We start from the raw sequence: 18,842 nt of genomic DNA on the forward strand, positions 1-18,842 counted from the left end.
CTCTCAGCATGATCTTAATCAATATAACACATGAAAATTTTGAATAAAAGTTTTCTACAAAATATAATTAGACATTTTATTTTAATTCATTACAAAGATATCTAGGTGATGCAGGGGATAGAGTTCTGGGCTTGAAATCAGAAAGACTTGAGTTCAGTTCCAACATCTATAACTTGCCATCTATGTGACCTTGGGCAAGTTACTTAATCTCTGTTTGCCACTAGAGAAAGAAATGGCAAACCATTCCAATTATCTTTGCCAAAAAAATCCCATGGACAGAGTCATTAAGGGTTGGATGGAACAGAATTGACTGAACAACAACAAAGCTATCTAAAGAGTGATCTACATTAGTCTAACAGAACCATCTTCTATTGATTCAATTTTATACTCAAATGAGAAAGGAGCTTCTTTTAAAATAGTAAACAGATTTTAATTTTAAATGCAAATAGCCAAGGGGGCAGCTGGGTAGCACAGTGGATTCAGAACCAGACCTAGAGACAAGGAGGTCCTAGATTCAAATCTCAGGCCTCAGACACTTCCTAGCTGTGTGCCCCTGGGCAAGTCATTTAACCCCCATTACCTAGCCCTTACCACTCTTCTACTTGGAGGCAATACACAGTAATGACTCCAAGATGGAAGGTAAGGGTTTAAAAAATAAATAAAATAAAATAAAATAAAATAAAATAAAATAAAATAAAATAAAATAATAAAATAAAATAAAAAGATGGAAGGTAAGGGCCCAAATACAAATAAATGAATGGCCCTGGGAGCATGTGTGTAAATAAATAAATGGGGTGGAATGGGGTGGAATGGGGTGGAATAGAATAGAATAGAATAGAATAGAATAGAATAGAATAGAATAGATGAATACAAATAACCAATAAAGAGGGATTTGAAAGACTACCTTTGTTGCTTAAGTATAAATACAACAACTTAAAACTTTTAGAGCCAATGAAATATTTTTGTGTTCCTGACATTTAAACTATCCATCTTGCTCTACTTTTTCTTCCTGACCTAGAGATTTATTTAGAGATAAATACCCAATGTTGAATATTCAAGTATATCAATACTTGATTATTATTTATTAATTGATTGATATTAATGTACATGAATATTCAACATTGGGATCTTTGTGTTTATCAAACATGAAATTACTATGGTCAATTACTATGTATTTAATCTATTCCACTAAGCAACCATTCCATTTCTTAGCCAGGACAAGATTATTTCCATGATTACTGATTTGCAATACAATTTAAGAAATGGTATTGGCCTTTTGTTCTTTCAGAGTATTTCTTCTATCTCAGGGAAATAACTGTTTGGTAGTTTGATTGGTGTGGCAGTTAATAAGTAAATTAACTTAGGCAGAATTGTCATTGCTATTATACTGGATCAGCCTCCCCATGAGCAATTAATATTTTTCCAATTGTTTAAAACTGACTTTGTGTGAAGTGTTTTTTAATTGTGTTCATATAATTCCTGTGTTTGTCTTGGCAGGTAGATTTCCCAAGTATTTTAAATTGTCTTTTTGTATTGTCTACAGTTATTTTAAGTGGAATTTCTTTCTATCTCTTGTTGCTGGGCTTTGTTGGCAATATAAAGAAATGATGACTTATCTGGGTTCATTTTATGTTCTACAACTTTGTTAAAGTTTTTAATTACTTCAACTCATTTTTTGGTTGATTCTCCAAATATACCATCATATCATCTGCAAAGAAAAAGCTTTTGTTTCATTGTCTATTCTAATTCCTTCCATTTCTCTTTCTTCTCTTATTGTTTTAGCTAGTATTTCTAGTACAATATTGAATAATAGTGGTGACAATGGGCACCCCTTGCTTCACCCATAAATTTATTGGGGCTACTTGCTTATCCCTATTACAGATGTTTGCTGATGGCTTTAGATGCATACTATTTATTTTAAGGAAAACTATTGATCCCTATGCTTTCTAGTGTTCTTAATAAGAATTGAGGGTTATATTTTGTTCACAGCTTTTCTCCATCTATCAAGGTAATTTTATGATTTCTCTTGATTTTGTTACTGATATAGTCAATTAAGCTGATAATTTTCCTAATATTGAACCAGCCCTGAAAAACTTGGCTTAGATTTCATTTGGTCATAGTATATGATCCTTATGATATATTGATATAATCGCCTTGCTAGTATTTTTTTTTTAATTTTTACATCAAGATTCATTAGGGAAATTGGTATAGATTCCCCCCCCGCGCCCCCCCCCCCGTTTTTGTCCTCTTTGGTTTTAGTTGTCAGGACCAGATTTTGCTATAAAAGGAATTTGGTAGGACTTCTCCTTTGCTTATTTTGCCAAATGGTTTGTATAATATTGGAATTAATTGTTCTTTAAAAGTTTTATAGAATTCATTTGTGAATTAATCTGGCCCTGCGGATTTTTCTTAGGGTACTCACAGATGGCCTGTTCAATTTCTTTTTCTAAGAAAAGGACATTTAAGTATTCCATTTCCTCTTCTGCTAATCTGGGCAATTTTTATTTTTGTAAATATTCACCCATTGCACTTAGATTATTAAATTTATTGGGATATAACTCAGACAAACAATTCCTAATAATTGCTTTAATTTCATATTTATTGGTGGTGCATTTACCCTGGTTTTGATACAGGTAATAAGGTTTTCTTCTTTTTTTAATAAAATTAAACAAAGTTTTATCTATTATACTGGAATTTTCCACAAAACTAGCTCCTAGTTTTGAATTTATTAGGTCAATGGTTTTCTGATTTCAACTTTCTTGATCTCTCCTTTGATTTTCAAGATTCCAATTTGGTGTTTGAAGATTTTTAATTTGTTCTTTTTTTTATTTTTTGAGTTGTATGCCCAATTCATTCAAGTGCTGTCTTACTCCTCTATTTTACTGATGTAAACATTTAGTGATATAAATTTCTTCCTTTAAGTACTGCTTTGGCTGCATTCCATTTATTCTTGCCCATTATTTCCATTGTTGTTGTTCTCTTGAATGTAATTATTGTTTCCACTCATTTTTTAGAGTTAAATCATTTAGTTCTCAATTAATTTTTTTTTTAATGTATCCTTCTGCAACCTTTTATTAAATGCAATTCTCAATTCATTTTGGTCTGAAAAGGATGCATTTAATATTTTGCTTTTCTGCATTTGGTTGTGAGATTTTTGTACATGATCAATTTTTGGGAAGGGGCATGTACCTCTGAGAAAAAGATATATTTCTTTCTATTTCCATTCAATTTCTCCAGAGGTCCATCACATCTAACTTTTCTCAAAGTCTATAAATAGCCTTAACTTCTTTCATGCTTATTTTTGTTAGATTTATCTAGTTCTGAGAAGAGAAAGCAGAGGCCCTCCACTAATATAGTTTTATTGTCTATTTCCTCCTATAACTCATTTAACTTTTCCTTTATGAATCTGGATGCTATGCCATTTGGTATATACATGTTTAGTACTGATATCACTTCACTGTCTAGAAACATCTTTTAACAAGATTGTAGTTTCTCTGATAATCTATTTTTGCTTTTGTCTGAGACAATGATTACTACTGTTTTTTCTAGTTCAGCTGAAACTTAATAGGTTCTGCTCCAGCCCCTTACCGTTACTCTGTGTGAATCTCTCTGCTGTGTGTTTCTTGTAAACAATATATTGTAGGACTCTGCTTTTCAATCCCACTTGCTATCCACTGCAGTTTTATAGATGAGTTGATCCCATTCACATTTCCTATTATGAATATTGTGTATTTCCATCTAAGCTATTTTTTCCTCCTTATTTACCCTTTTTTTCCTTTCACCCTGCACTTCCTGCAAAATTCCATTTTCTTTAGTGTTAGAGGCAAAGGGGTCTTGATAAGATTTTGTAAAGTCAGAGAGCTAATGCCATTGCTTTAGGAAAATTTTAAAAACTTGAGACTGACCAAGTAGAACCAGGAAAAAAAGGAATAATTAAACACAAACACTGAAGGGCAAATTTTACCCCTTTCTGTGATTACTCTACTAGACTTATATTTACAACTAAGAGAAACCTGTGTATTATAAGAACAAACACAAAAGAAACCAAGAAAGGTAATTTAAGTGATGAAAACAATTTTGTGGATATTATTTTATTATTTATCTGTCTGCCTAGATGGAAAGATACCATCCAGGAAAGTGTTTATTTTATATGTGCATGCGCATGCGCACACACACACACACACTGAGTACATGTATTACACAAACACTTTTACATATATGCATATTCTACCATGTAGCCTTGGATGAAAAGTTAATAAAAAAAAAACTACCTATCAGAGCCTGGATGAAATTCTGAAAGCAAGGAAGGTCGCCTGCGGAGCTGCTGCTGCTGTTGCTGCTGTTGCTGCTGTTGCTGCTGCTGCTGTTGCTGCAAAAGTTGAGATGCCTGACTGACTTCAAGATGAGACGATCGATACTCTGGCACTGCAAACTCCTAGTATTCAAATAATAAGTCATCAGCACATGGACTAAAAACCTTAAAGAGCTAAGCAAAAGTGCAGTCTGACATGAGTGTGGTCTACAGCCAATGCTTAATGAGAACATGCTGCAAATCCACATCTTCGTGTCACTGTCCCAAAATTCTAAATGATGGAAATGTTCCTTAAATCTTTCCCATATTTCAGTAAACACAAGCATTTAGAATATAAAATATTTGTGCAATTTTGCTCATATTAGCATTGTAATACTAACTTCCTATCAAAATTACCCACTTGTATTCCAGATAAAATTCCATCAACTCTATGCCAATGAAAAGGCACGCCTAGTTTTAGCATCTTTTTCCAACATCAGTGACGTCATCCTATATATTCTATCTACACATAAAAATTTTACGCCCATGCCCACATGCTTGTATGTATGCACAGACACATGCACACGCACACACGCACGCTGCAAACACCCAGAGCTGCAACGGCCCGGTGGCTGACACGTCCCTGAGGACGCCAAGGGCCTGCTCCACATCAGCACTTCAGGAGGGTCATCCTGAGCTTTTCTAGCTTTTGCAGATTTGGAGCCTGAGCAACACCTGATATCGGGGAGGCAAAAAGCACAGGGGTGGGTGGTGGTAGCAGACAAGCTCTATCTCCAAACCTAGATGATGCCATTGTTTTCATGTAGGCACTGAAATGTTCTGCAAAAATATCGAATTTTAACTTAGATATCTACCAAATTAAGTTATCCAGAAGCTGCAGTTATAGTTGTTTCTAACAGTCAAGGAGTAAACTTCCATTTCACTCTTGACTAGCTTCTAGGCCAGATACATGTAACGAGGAAATCGGAGAGATAAGAGCTGAGCAGCAAAATGAAACCTATTCTCGTTTGTCTCACAGTACAGGGAAGAAACTTGGAAGAGGCTCAAAAATCCTCTGACACTGTACTCGCCGGCCTTCTGGCCTAACTAGTGCTGGTGACCCCACCCTCTAAGGGGCAGAAAGATCTTCTCGGGTCAATCAGAGTCGCAGCTCCAAGTCAGCTGAGCTGCCTCTATCCCAGTACCAGGAAGAACAGGCCATCTCCAGGGCCTGAGACTGAAAGGAGGCCTCCTTGGCTGGGCACAGGGGTTGCGGGCTGATCTGCTCACAGCTCTGACTTTACACATTCTCAGAACAAGAGGGTGCACGAGGGAAGCAAAGCGGCTGGATCCCCAACAGTCTCCTCCCCGGCCTATCTCCAGGTTCTAGAAGCAAAGCCCAAGGCAGTCCTGTCCAAACTGAGGGAAAAGGCCCCGGCATTCTGCCAGAGCCACCATCCGCTCTTACACAGCGCTGGGATTAGATCTTTCAGCGCTACACACATGTGAAGGAGGAAGAAGAATGCATTCACAGCACGGCGAGCTTGGCAGTGCCCCCCCTCACCTGCTGGTGACGAGTGGTTGGAAAGGTATACTGGGCAGAGTGGGCAGGATAGCGACTCTGGTCAGTGCTGAAGGCTCCCTGGTTCGGAGGGTAGCCTGAACTTGACATTATCAGGAGAGAAGTCTTCACTGGGTTGTGAGATTAAGACCAACAAGTGATCATGGTTCTGGGAAACTGCCTAGATCAAAGAGAAAAAATAGTGATAAGAGATATTCATAATGCATTATAACTGTAGTCGCTTAAACAAAACAATAATTACCAGTAAAAGCTTTTTCTAATGTATTTATTTAATATAATGAAAGATACTGTAGTTTGGAAAATGTTAATAGATCTCATACCTTTTTAAAGTGCCCTAATATAGCATGAATAAGTAATAGTAGCCTAAAATTAATTATGAAGGTTGACAATCCTATTAATAAAAAAACAAAATGACCACAGTTCAGAGTTCTCTGAAAATGTTTTTAGCTTTAAATTAGATTGGGGGGTAGGAGGGAGACTATGAGAAGATGAATTATTCCAAGCATTTCTGCAACTTCACAAATTAAAATGGGGATTAGATACATGATTCCCCTGATACAGGGGCAATCCCAACAAGCAAAGGGCCTCCATCCAAACAAGTCAGTACCTTCTCTGCAACTTGGAAGGCTATATAGCCTATCACAATGAGAGGTGAAGCAACTTGTCCCAAGGTCACATAGCCAGGAAATATCTAAGATGCATAAAAATGACAGGATTGACATTTTCTTTCTTTCTTTTTTTTTTTTAAACCCTCACCTTCCATCTTAGAATCAATCCTGTGTATTGGTTCCAAGGCAGAAGAGCAGTAAGAGCTAGGCAATGGAGGTTAAGTGACTTGCCCAGGGTCACACAGCTAGGAAGTGTCTGAAGCCAAATTTGAACCCAGGACCTCCCAGACATTATTTTCTTTTCAGGGATCATTAAACAGGGCAAAGTGCTCAATGGGCTTTATAATGAAAGGAGACAGAGATTGAGTCCCTACCATTTACTTCTATACTCAAATATAACTTAGCTTCAGTTGGCAATTGTCGAGCCCAGTCAATTCTCAATTATTCATGTTAATAGAGAACAGAGATGGAATGGGTGAAAGGAACAACTTACATCTGTACTATGCTTTTAAGTTTACAAAACACTTTGCTTGCAACACTGTAAGTGGTGCAAATAGTACTTTCATTATGCAATCAACAACTTGATTACATAGGCACTAAGTATTTAAGGCAGGCTTCAAACCCAGGTCTCAGGATACTATCAAGCTCTCTCCACAATAGCACAAATCAGAAGCCTCCTTTAGCCTTTCACTTAGAATCCTAAAGTTATTATTTTAAATCATTGCCTCATTGGGGTAAGTGGTGCCTAGAATCTCACAAGAGGAGGCCAGCCAACATAGTCTCTGGTAAGTCTTCCCAAGACGGGAAGGTGTGTCACTTGACACCCCCGAGGTATATGTCTGTCATCTGAAGAGCAGCCTGTTTGGAGAAGCTCGTCATCAGGCTGGTCCCAGGGTGAGCAACTCTCAAAGTTGCCCAAACAAGGCATGGATGAGATGTTTTAATTTCCACTAGCAAATCCTAGATCTTTCAAGTGCTGGAATAAGAGTGAAAAGTGATGGTACTGCTGTTGGATGATACTTTCTTTTTTTCTTTAAAACAAAAACAAAAACAAAAAAAACAAAAAAAAAAAAAAAAAAAAAAAAACACTTCACCTTCCATCCTAGAATCAACACTGTATATTAGCTCCAAGGCAGAAGAGCAATGGGGGTTAAGTGACTTGCCCAGGGTCACCCAACTAGGAAGTGAGTGAGTTCAAATTTGAACCCAGGACCTCCCATCTCTAGGCCTGGCTCTCAATCCTCTGAGTCACCCAGCTGTCCCTTGAATGATACTTTCAATCTAGTTCAGCCAACTTATTTGGACAAGTGAAGAAATTAGTGCTCAAACAAGCAAATAACTTGCCAAATGAGACCCTAATATTCCTTCTACTACCCCAGAAGCCTTTCCTATTAAGCTATTACCAAGAAGTACAATTTGACAGAGAGCTATACAAAATAGTATTCAGAAAGCAAACTTCGTTATTGATGGGGCTTTTTTTAAGTACATTAGATTTAGGGAAGCTAGGTGACTACTCAGTGGATTAAGAGCCAAGCCCAGAGACAGAAGGTCCTAGGTTCCAAAATGGCCTCAGATACTTCCTAGCTGTGGGACCCTGGGCATGTCAAACTCCATGGTCTAGCCTTTACTGCTCTTATGCCTTGGAACTAATACTAAGTACTGATTCCAAGATGGAAGGTAAGGGTTTATATATCATGTGAGTATGTATATGTGTGTGTATTTATACACATATTCACTTTAACAAAGTAACAACAAGATAGTCTTTGTTTCTATGAGTTCTTCAGAACCTTTTGGAGGCCATTCTTTGGATTCTCTCTCTCTCTCTCACACACACACAGACACACACACAGACACACACACACACACACACACACACACACACACACACAGATATTTTGGTTCTGTTTCCTTCACTCTGAATCATTTTATAGAAATCTTGCCATCTTTCTTCATGAGCCATTTCTTACAATGCAGTAACACTTTATTAAAAGAGTAAGTCACAATTAGTTCAGCCATTCCCCAATTACAAGACATAGGGTGACTATTATTTTTATTCTCTCTCCCACCCTCCTATCCATTCTTCCCTTGTCCTCTAGGAAGAGAGCCAAAAGAAAATAGCGTCTCTGAAGTCAAGGGAAGACAGTTGTCAAGAAGGAGGAGTTGGTCAACAATGTCAAATGCTAGTTTGCTTCAAAAAGAATGAGAAAAGGCCACTAAGAGAGTACTGACTACTCTACTGAGGCGGGAGTTCAGAGAGTAACCATTTTACAGACTGTTGCATGAAAAGGCTTCAAGAAAATGGAGAGAGCAAATATAAACTATTCCATCTAAAAATTTGGCAATATAGGGAGTAAGTTGTTTGGTTTTTTCTAAGCAAAATCTGGATGATGGCAAGTCCCCAATGAAAGGGGAGAAATTACAAAAGAATTTGAAGAAATAATTGCCAGAATTCATTACTTGTGGAAAAACAGAATAAGAAGGGATTCAAGGGACAAATGACAGTTTAGTACAAAGGGATATACCTCATCTTTAGATCAAAGGAATAATGAGATCATAGAAGGATAGAGAAGGCAAAAGAAATTAAGTCAAGAGTGTTTCAAGGTAAAGAAGAAAAAAAGATGATGCAAATTCAAAATGGGAGCCAAATGGCTTCTGGGAAAAGGTCTGGCACATAAACCCAGGGTTTTAGGAAAGTTAATACAAGAGTGTAAAGGTTATTGCAGTATTCTAAAACCAATATGGTGAGAGCCTGTCTTAAACTGATAGCTGTGGAATGAAGAGAATCAAAACTAATATCATTACTACAACCACCGTATTTCAGAGAAAGAAATCAGCAGGACTTTTGAATGCATTTGATATGGAAGGACAGGGGAATGGGGGTGGAAGGAACAATGAGTGAGTTAACAATGACTCTTATGAGTCTGAGTCTAAAGGGCCAGCAAAGTGCCAGCACCTCTGATGAGAAGGGTTAAATTGATAAAGAGAGCTAATTAAGTGAAAGGGAGCCTTCACCAAAGGAGTATTGAGGTAAGTAATGGGAATACCAAATCAAAATGAAATAAAAATCTGTTCTCAAGGAATTGTGATTGTGATTCTATCAAACCACTCTGGGTATCTATCTCTCTATTCCTTACCTCATCATTTCCATGAAAGACCTACCTGCTTGTCATGAGCCCTGTATTCTGCTTCCATGTGCACAGATTTCACAAAGCCTAACCTAATAGCTTCTGTAGCTATCTTCAATCTAATGGGGGAAAAAAACTCTTAAATATCACTGACTTAAGTTTCAAGGAAATTACTTAGCAGGAAGAATTTCAAACCCATCAAAATATCTGAAAGAAAAAGAAAAAGCAGTCTCTTCAAATTCCTACATAAAGTCATCAAATTAGAAAAGGAATCTTGGGGTAGCTAGCTGGCCCAGTAGATAGAGTCCTAGGCCTGGAGCTGAGAGGACCTAGATTCAAATCCAACCTTAAGTACTTCCTAAGGATGTGACCCTGAGTAAGTTACTTACCCCTATTTAACTCTTGCCCTTCTGTCTTAGAGTTGTTACTCAAGTAAGGGGTTAAAGAAACAGTAATAAGAGACTTCTATATTTAAAGTAAAGAATACTAGCCAGAGTAGGTAGTGCCCAGTAGCACTGAGGCACCATCAGATACAAGTGCTTTGACAGGGACTGATGCCAAATGGGAACTTTGTTACCTACTACCCAGTTACAGATAACAATTCAGACTGCTAAGTGACCTGGGTAGCAGGAGTGGTGTTCCCAGGTAGGTCCTGAGTAGAGCACCACAAAATAAGGAATTGCAACAGCAGCAACAGCATATGGCACAAAACAGGGTCTCACTTAAAGCATCTTAAGAGCTTTCTAGCAGCCTGCCATGGGTGGAGTCCAGCAGTCCATTCTTGCACAAACCTAAATCCAGGCAAAGAACTAAAAGAGCTCAGAGATGACAGAACCTCAAGCAGACTTTTAACTACCCTGGGAGTATTGCATACTTGTTGCACTGAGAATGTCCCTAAGATTCTGTACTAACATAGCACTCAATAACCCAAGAAAACAACAAAAAGACCAGCCCAGAACTTACCTCCAGAAGTGTGGCAAATCCCAGACCAGATTATCAAATCAAACATCAGAAAGTAGCCTGGAGGAATGGGCAATCAACAATAAGAAAACCCACCATTCCTAGCTATTTGGGTAACAGAGGTGTTCAAGACAAATGCAAAAGAAAAGAATGATTCCAAAACATCTACAAGCAATTCCTCAGAGAAAAGCTCACAGCTGGAGTCCAAACTCAACTAGAATTCCTGGAAGAGATGAAGAACTTTTAAAAGTTTCAAAATATTTTTATAAATTAAATGAGAGAACAAAAAGAAAAAAATTGAAAAGGAAATGAGAGCTAAGGAAGAAAGAACTGGAGAGGGAATTAACAGCCTGGCACAAAAGGTAGAGAACCTTGCCCAAGCAACAAACGCTCTGAAAAATCAGAACAGGCCAAAGAGAAGCCAATGACTTCATGATGCAAAAGAACTATTAAAAAACAAAGTCAACTGGCTGAAAAATTAGAAGAAAACATAGGGCATCTCATTACCTGGAAAACAGATCAATGAGAAAAAATTTATGACTCACTGGACAATCACAATACTCTGACTTAAAAAAAAAAAAAAGAACCTATCTATATTTAAAGAAATCTTAAAAGAAAATCATCCAAATCTCTTTAAGAATCAGAGGTTAAAGTAAAAGTAGCTAGAATCCACTGGTAATCTCCTGAAAGAAATCCCAAAATGAAAACTCCTGGAACATCATATCTAAAATTGAGCAGCCCCCATGTCAAAGAAAAAAATACTGAAAAGCAGCCAAAAAGAGAAGATTCAAATACCAAGGGGCCAGAGTCATAATCACACATTATTTAGACAGAGAACTTGGAATATGATATTGCAGAAGGACAAGGTTAAGGATTTACAGACAAGAATAATTTACCGTAGCATAACTGAATACTACAATGCTATAGAAAGCACTAGATATTTTCTGTCCAAAGGAAAGAGACAATGGATCTTTAATGCAATAGAGGACTTCCAAATATTCTTGATGATGGGGGGAAGGAGGGTGGGGCACATGGCAGTGGCGGAACTGCAAGGAACTTTTTTTGTTCAAACACAAGTGAAGAAAACCATAAAAAGATAAACATAATTGATCAATGATAAAGGACTAAACAAAGCTAAACTGTTTTTATCCAAATATGGAAAGAAGTATTACCATGTATCTTCTTTGAACTCTAACATCATCAGGGTTCATAGAGGGAGCCCAATTAGACCAGGAATGGAGTGGTTACATGTAGATGATTTTGTTTTTTAATGGAAAGAGAGAAGAAAAGGAAAACACTATTGGAGTGGGTTGTGAGGGGATGGGAAAAGAAGATCTAGGGGAAACTGTCTCAAAATCAGTGTTTCACAAGTATACAAATGAGGAAATGGAGAGAGTGACTGACATTTGAATTTCACTCTCATCTCAATAGGTCAAAAGAAGAAAGAATGCACAAAAAGAATAGAGTACAAAAATATATTTCACTCAACAAGAAAATAAGGAAAGAAGAGAGAGAAGGGGGGATGAGAAAATTAGAGAGAGGGCAAGGTAAGGGACAGCTGAATCCTAAATAAAACAAACTAAGGATGTAAAAAAAATATTTAAAGTTCTTTTGGAGGTGGCAAAGGAAGGGAATCTGAAGGAGTGCCCCTAAATTTGGAATGGATATGTTATGGTATGTAAATGCGATGGAATGCAATTGTGCTGAGTTTTTATCAGTATGTTGACTAACCAGGAATAATGATGAAATGATGAACATGCTACCTACCTCCTAATAGAGGTGTAGAATGAGACCAATTTCTTTTAGGATATGACCAATGTGGACACTTCTTTTGATTGACTATACATGTTTGCAACAGATTTTGCTTTTCTAATGTTTTCAGTTGGAGAAATGGGGAAAATTGGAAAGGGGTGTGAAAAGGTGGGTCTTGTCCGAGTAAAAGAAATAACTTTTTTACAAACATATTCTCTGAATAATAACCTCTCTGAAATGGTTAGATTCATTTTCAAAAGAAAGATTTTTATGATAAAATATATAAATCTTTATAAAATGTTTCCAGGAGATCCAAATCACTTTAAATTCTTTCGGTCTTTCTCCTCTCTAAACCATCTTTATTATAAAACTGATCCCAAACCTCAAAAATTTTAAGTGGCTCTGAACTGCCTTTAAGATGTTTGCTGAATTAAATAAGTGTTTTAAAATCCCATACTAATTTTCTACTTTATAAACTCCTTGCAGATCTCATTTATTTTTGTGTCTCGCTCAGCAGGAGACACAGCACAAAGCACAAAATAAAGTCCTGCTCATCTACCACTATTATTCATCTTTCTGGCTCAACATTTTCCCAGTCAATTTGGAGCATACAATGGCAGTAGGGGACAGCACAAAAACATCATGGCCAAATCAAATCCACAAATTTTATTTTAATCATTTATCTCAAATTCGACTACCAACTCTTTTTTTTTTTAAACCCTTAACTTCTGTGTATTGGCTCCTAGGTGGAAGAGTGGTAAGGGTGGGCAATGGGGGTCAAGTGACTTGCCCAGGGTCACACAGCTGGAAAGTGTCTGAGGCCGGATTTGAACCTAGGACCTCCTGTCTCTAGGCCTGACTCTCAATCCACTGAGCTACCCAGCTGCCCTACCAACTCTTTTTAACTGCTATAAACAGTCACTGCTATTATAAATCCCAGGTTAGAGCTAGGGAGGAGATATAATTTGATTAGTCTGATGAACTCCCAGGGTGAGGTCATCTATCAATATGGGACCACATAGGAGTCCTGTAAAAGTGCCTGGAACATGGAGAGGTTAAGTAAGTCACTGAAGGTCACACGGCCTGAAAGGGGTGAATGAATGAAGATATTCCTGGTTTCTAAGTCAGCTCTCTCTCCATTATGTCATAATGTCTTAAAACAAATTAAAGGACAGTCTTTCAAAATGTCTAATGGGTGACTGAGCTCCAGGCATTTTCTCTTTGCATGTACAAAGCACCATATCAAACATGTTATTAAGAAGTACATGGTCCCCAGCCTTGAGGTTTTTATAAAAGTAGGAGATAACCAATGGTTGCTATATACAACTGCCCATGGATTACTCTAAAGCAGGGGTCGGCAACATATGGCTCTCAAGCCATATCTGGCTCTTTTGAGGGCCAGATCTGGTTCTTTCTGCAGGAGCCATAAAGTCAATTTTTTTTCAGGCGCTGTTACAGGAGCAGCACTGTGAGCACTGTACGGTTCTCACGAAATTACATTTTAAAAAACGTGGCATTTATGGCTCTCACAGCCAAAAAGGTTGCTGATCCCAGCTCTAAAGCAATAAAACAGGTGTTTTTCAAACAATTTATTTGTGAGCATTATTAAATGCCTACTGTATACCAACCACCATGACAGATATGGAGAATTCAAAGAAAACCTGAAACAATCCTTAAATTTTAGGAGCTTATGGTCTAGTAGAAAGGAACAAACACAAAAATAGAGATAAACGGTCATTTTATAAAGAAAGGCAGGCTTCATGCCTAATAACAGGGGTGTGGGAAAAACTGGTAAGATATGCAGGGAAAATGGCAAACTCAAGCAAAGATTCATAGACAAGATGGAAATACTCAAAGGGGCAGCTGGCCAAACACAGACCCTGAATTTGGGGGCTGATCAACAAACATATATTTAACATATTGATCACAAATATGCATCTTCCTCAAAACCAAGTAAACTAAGAAAAATGCCTAGAGCAATGGTGTCAAACTCAAAAAGATCCCTATAGGTCTCCTATTAATTTGGAAAACTACAAATCAACATTAAGCTACAGTGTATTTTTATTGATTTTGTTCAACATTCTCAATAACATTTTAAGCAGATCACTGCTACTGGCCCAGAGCCAAGAGAAGCAAAGGATGACTTGGACCCACATCTAAAAGCTTTGTGGCCCTTGCTCTATCCACTATACCACACTACCTCTCAGACAATATTTTAACGCAAACTAAAATAATAAATGAGATTGATAGTTTTTGCCATGAATATAGGATTGAGATCTGTTTACATGTTAAAAAGACAAAAAAAATAAAGCAGAAAAGACTCCATCAACAGATTCTGATTTTACATTACAGAACAGCTCTTTAAAACAATACTATCATTCATTTTCATAAAGTCCTTTTTTATTTTTTTTTTCTTGGGCATGTAATATGCCCAAGAAGTTTGTTCTGCAGAAACCAAGAACAGCATCATTCTGGGAAAATGTGGATTGTGGGGATTTGAATTTGAAGCTAAAGAGTTTCACATCAGGACCGATATCTTAACACAAACCAAAATAATAAATGAGGTTAGGATAAGTTTAGGTGTGTGCTTGAATTGCCTTATATACCTGCACCCCATATACAGCCGATTTTTAAACCCATCTGCCTCTCAGCTACCCAGATGCCATCTTTCCAGACAAGTAAAATGTTCAAAGGCAAAATCTCATTACAAATGCATAACATATAAATTTTAAATGAATCCCACAGTTAAAAAGAAATGATTTTGCATTAACTACTTCTCCACCCGTATGGATTATAAAGTTAGTCCTGTTTATCTCTGGGCATACCCACATTTAATCATACATTTCTCTCTTCTAGAATCTTTTTCCCAATGCAGAAATGTTGAGAAGGAAAAAAAATGTCTTTCCCATAAATCTCCAGGCACAACATTTTTTCTAAAATGGCAAGAAGTAGTGTCCATAGCACAGTGGAGAGTCAGCCTTTTAATCAGAAAGATCTGGGTTCAAGTCCAGCCCCTTGGTACACATATTGACTATATGCCTAGATACATCACTTACTTGAGCACCCTTAGTATTCTCAGTTCTAAGTTGCAGAGATTGTTAGAAAGAATATCCTCATCCAGGAGCTCCCTATACCAATGAAATTATAAGTGCAACCCCCATTCCTATCTCTGCAAAGACAATAAGCCTCAGTGTTTAGCTTAACCAACTGTGGCTTTTCCTATCTTGTTCTCTCTCACCTTCCCCCCACCTCTTCTCCTGTCCTAGGACTGGGGGTCCAGGATTGGTCAAAGGTTTCCCAAATTTCTCTCCAAAGAAGAACAGCTGCTAAGCCCCAAACCTAAATAAAAGGAAAAGAAATCCAAAATGCAAAATCCACCTTCTAATCACAAACCTTAAATGCAAACCTTAAAAAATGCATTTTAAAAAAAAAAAAACAGGGGGCAGCTGGGTAGCTCAGTGGATTGAGAGTCAGGCCTAGAGAAGGGAGGTCCTAGGTTCAAATCTGACCTCAGACACTTCCTAGCTGTTGCCTACTCTTACCACTCTTCTGCCTTGGAGCCAATACACAGCATTGACTCCAAGACAGAAGGTAAGGGTTTAAAAACAAAACAAATTTAAAAAAAACAACACCCCCAAGCAAGACTTGCTCTACCAAAGCAAAAAGCTAAAAAGAGGGATGAGCTTTTAATCAGAAAGAAGTTGGTCATTGAAGCGAGTCACACTCTCCTCTGGCAAATGGGCTAAATCTCTCAGAAAGCTAAGAGTAATTGACTGCCTTAGGTGGCAAAGGACCAGAGAGCCAACAGGTAAAAATTGCCCTCAGTGGCCAAGTCACCTGATCTTTTTTTGTTCAAAGCATTTCTCAAAGACTATAAATTGAGAATGAATGCTTTTTTGCATTAGGAGAGAAAGGATTCTGCTTAGGAATTCTCCACACCAGTGAAAACACATACACTCCCCTCCTACCAAGAGGAGAAGAAAATATGCAATAATTTGTACCCGAAGTCCTGAAGAAACCAGGCTGGTATTGGCTGCATGAACAAATCCTGCCCCTTTAAAGGGAGGCTTGTTTCCCATAGGAATGCTGAGTCAGTCAATGGTCAGCTGGTAGCTCAAAAGCACTGAGCTTCTCCCCAAAGAGACTGTGCACAACCATCCCCCCTGTGATAGGGAAACCAAAAGAAATTCAGATCATATGAAATTTGAGTCTAGTGGAGAGACTACCTCTCTGTTAAAAGAAAGATTGAACAGAGTCTGGAAATTGATATAGAGGCCTCCTGTTCGAGGGAAATGGTCCCCATAAAGATAGTGACTTTTTAAAGAAGTGACAGGCCTCATCTCTGTAAGTCAGAAGGAGAGATCCCTTCTCTAGAGGTAGGATCTTCGATTTGGGCTAACAGTATTATTTTCTCTCAGGTCCCCTTCCTCACTTCTGCCTCATAAAATAGGGGGAGTACAGAGAATGATCCAGAGCTCTTGTGGGTTTTACTCACCATGAGCCAGGCACTGTCCTAGGTGCTGGGGATGCAACTACAACCATCCTTGCACTCAAGAAGATTACATATGAATCAGTGACAGAGGAGAGCTGCAAAGGGACATGAAGGGGGGAGGATGGTGCTAGTTCAGGAAACTGGCCTAAAAGCTAAGCCACAGTAAGTAGGGCAGCCCCTATCCAGAGTCAAGAGGCTCAGAAACAAAGTCCAGATTGTGATATGGGAGGAAGCAGAGTGGTGTATAGAGTACAGCCTTAGGAAGGTTACTTTGCACTTTTAAGTAAATATTCTATGCACATGTTATTTTCCACCAAGAGAATGCAAGTTCCTTTGAGGACAAGGGAAGTTTTCTTTTTATCTTTGTATCTCCAGTGCTTGCTCTACAGTAGAAACTTAATGAACGCTTACTGAGTGATTCTCCTGGTGAAGTGATTGGTGACAAGGCAAAGAAAGAAGAATTCAAGTGGCTCAGACTTTGGATTCAGTTCTATAGGGACAGAGAGACTTCCAGCAACCCAAGTTCTGCTCTGTTTCAGTGTGGACTAGCTAAGTGACTAGAGGCTGTGAAGAGGCTACCATGCTGATAAAGACAACTGGGCCCTGCCTCAGAATTAACCAACAGCCTGCATAGACCTGATCTCATTGGATCCACTGTTATCCTATAAAATCAGGACTGCAGAGAACCCAATCCACATTTGATGGATAAGCAAAGTGAGGGTCAGCTGCCCAGGGTCACACTTACTCCAAGTTGTCTTTCCACTAAAGCATGAACCTTCACCCTAAATTCCAATCTTTCATAAGATATTACAGCCATAAATCAGGATTTTGACAAGGCCCCAGGCTATCTTCCTGTATCCCATATGACCAAATCAAGTATTATAGGTGATTTATTATCACTTCACAGACCTGCAATGGAGAGGTCTGTCAGCTTATTCCAAAAAAAACCCAATGTTCCTAATTTTTTGATCCAGCAGTTACTTGCCTAAATACCTATCTATGCAATGGACTACTGTAGCCAAGTCCACAGGCTTACTAGAGCATGATCAAAAGCAAGCAAACAAGCTCAGGGTAAGAAGTCTAAGACCTCAAAATGATTTCATAATATTAATTAAATTAAATAGTGTATACTAAATATACATTACATAAATAATATAATAATTTAATAATCATTTCAGCAAGCAACTCAGTATTGCTCAAGGATTTCTCTAGCCATTTTAAAATGTTTTTAAACATTCTCTAAAATCAAAAAACCAATGTAAAAAGATGTAAATCAAGGTACCCATGCACTCAAGAATCTGTCTTGGCAATAAATGGAGAGGAACATATAGTTCTAGTTTCTGACCAAAGTTCACAGCTTCGTTTTTTGTTGTTTTTTTTTTACCTTTACTTTCTGTCTTAGAATAGGGGTCTTGCCCAGGGTCACGCAGCTAGGAAGTATCTGAAGGTCACATTTGAACCCAGGACCTCCTGTCTCTAGGCCTTGCTCTCAAATCACTGAGCCACCTGGCTGCCCACAGGACTAGTCTTGAAAAAGCAGAGGCTCTTTCTCCTGGAGTAAGGAGAATCATGTAGGCAAGTAATTCTTAAGAACTTAGTATAAGCCAGACTTAATTATGCTGTAAGGATTTAATCTTGGACCTCTTTTTAAATATTTGTTTCTTATATCACCTTAATTTCCAAATATGTCTCTCCCTTTACTCTGCCCAGAAATCCATGTCTTCTAGCAAAGAAAAAAACAAAACAAAAAGAAAATAGTTCAGCAAAACTGACAAAGACATCAATTAAATCTAACAGCAAATACAATGTTCCATACCCATGGTCACTGACCTCTGCAGTAAAGTAAGGGCCAAGCTTGGTTATTATAATTTTATAGTGTTCAATTTGGGGTTGTTTTGGGTTGTTTCTATTTACAATATAATGGTTCTGTTCACTTTACCCTGAATCAGTTCCTAAGTCTTCTTATGCTTCTTTGAATTCTTTCTATTCCTTTTTTTTTTTGGAGTACAGCAATATTCCATTATATTCACAG

At 37.8% G+C, this 18,842-nt stretch overlaps 1 protein-coding gene across 1 annotated transcript in view; it reads right to left on the reverse strand.

Moving 5' to 3' along the window:
* NCOR1 (nuclear receptor corepressor 1) overlaps positions 1-18,842 on the reverse strand; it is a 174,622-nt gene that overhangs the window by 130,984 nt on the left and 24,796 nt on the right. Inside the window, exons 2-3 of the mRNA XM_044673007.1 lie at positions 5,856-6,033; positions 4,272-4,435 (exon numbers count right to left, since the gene is read on the reverse strand). Coding sequence (XP_044528942.1) covers positions 4,272-4,435; positions 5,856-5,963 — 272 coding nt within the window. The 5' untranslated portion in view covers positions 5,964-6,033. The remainder of the gene's footprint in view (positions 1-4,271; positions 4,436-5,855; positions 6,034-18,842) is intronic.

This window comes from Gracilinanus agilis, chromosome 4, assembly GCF_016433145.1.
Source record: "Gracilinanus agilis isolate LMUSP501 chromosome 4, AgileGrace, whole genome shotgun sequence".
NCBI lineage: Eukaryota > Metazoa > Chordata > Mammalia > Didelphimorphia > Didelphidae > Gracilinanus > Gracilinanus agilis.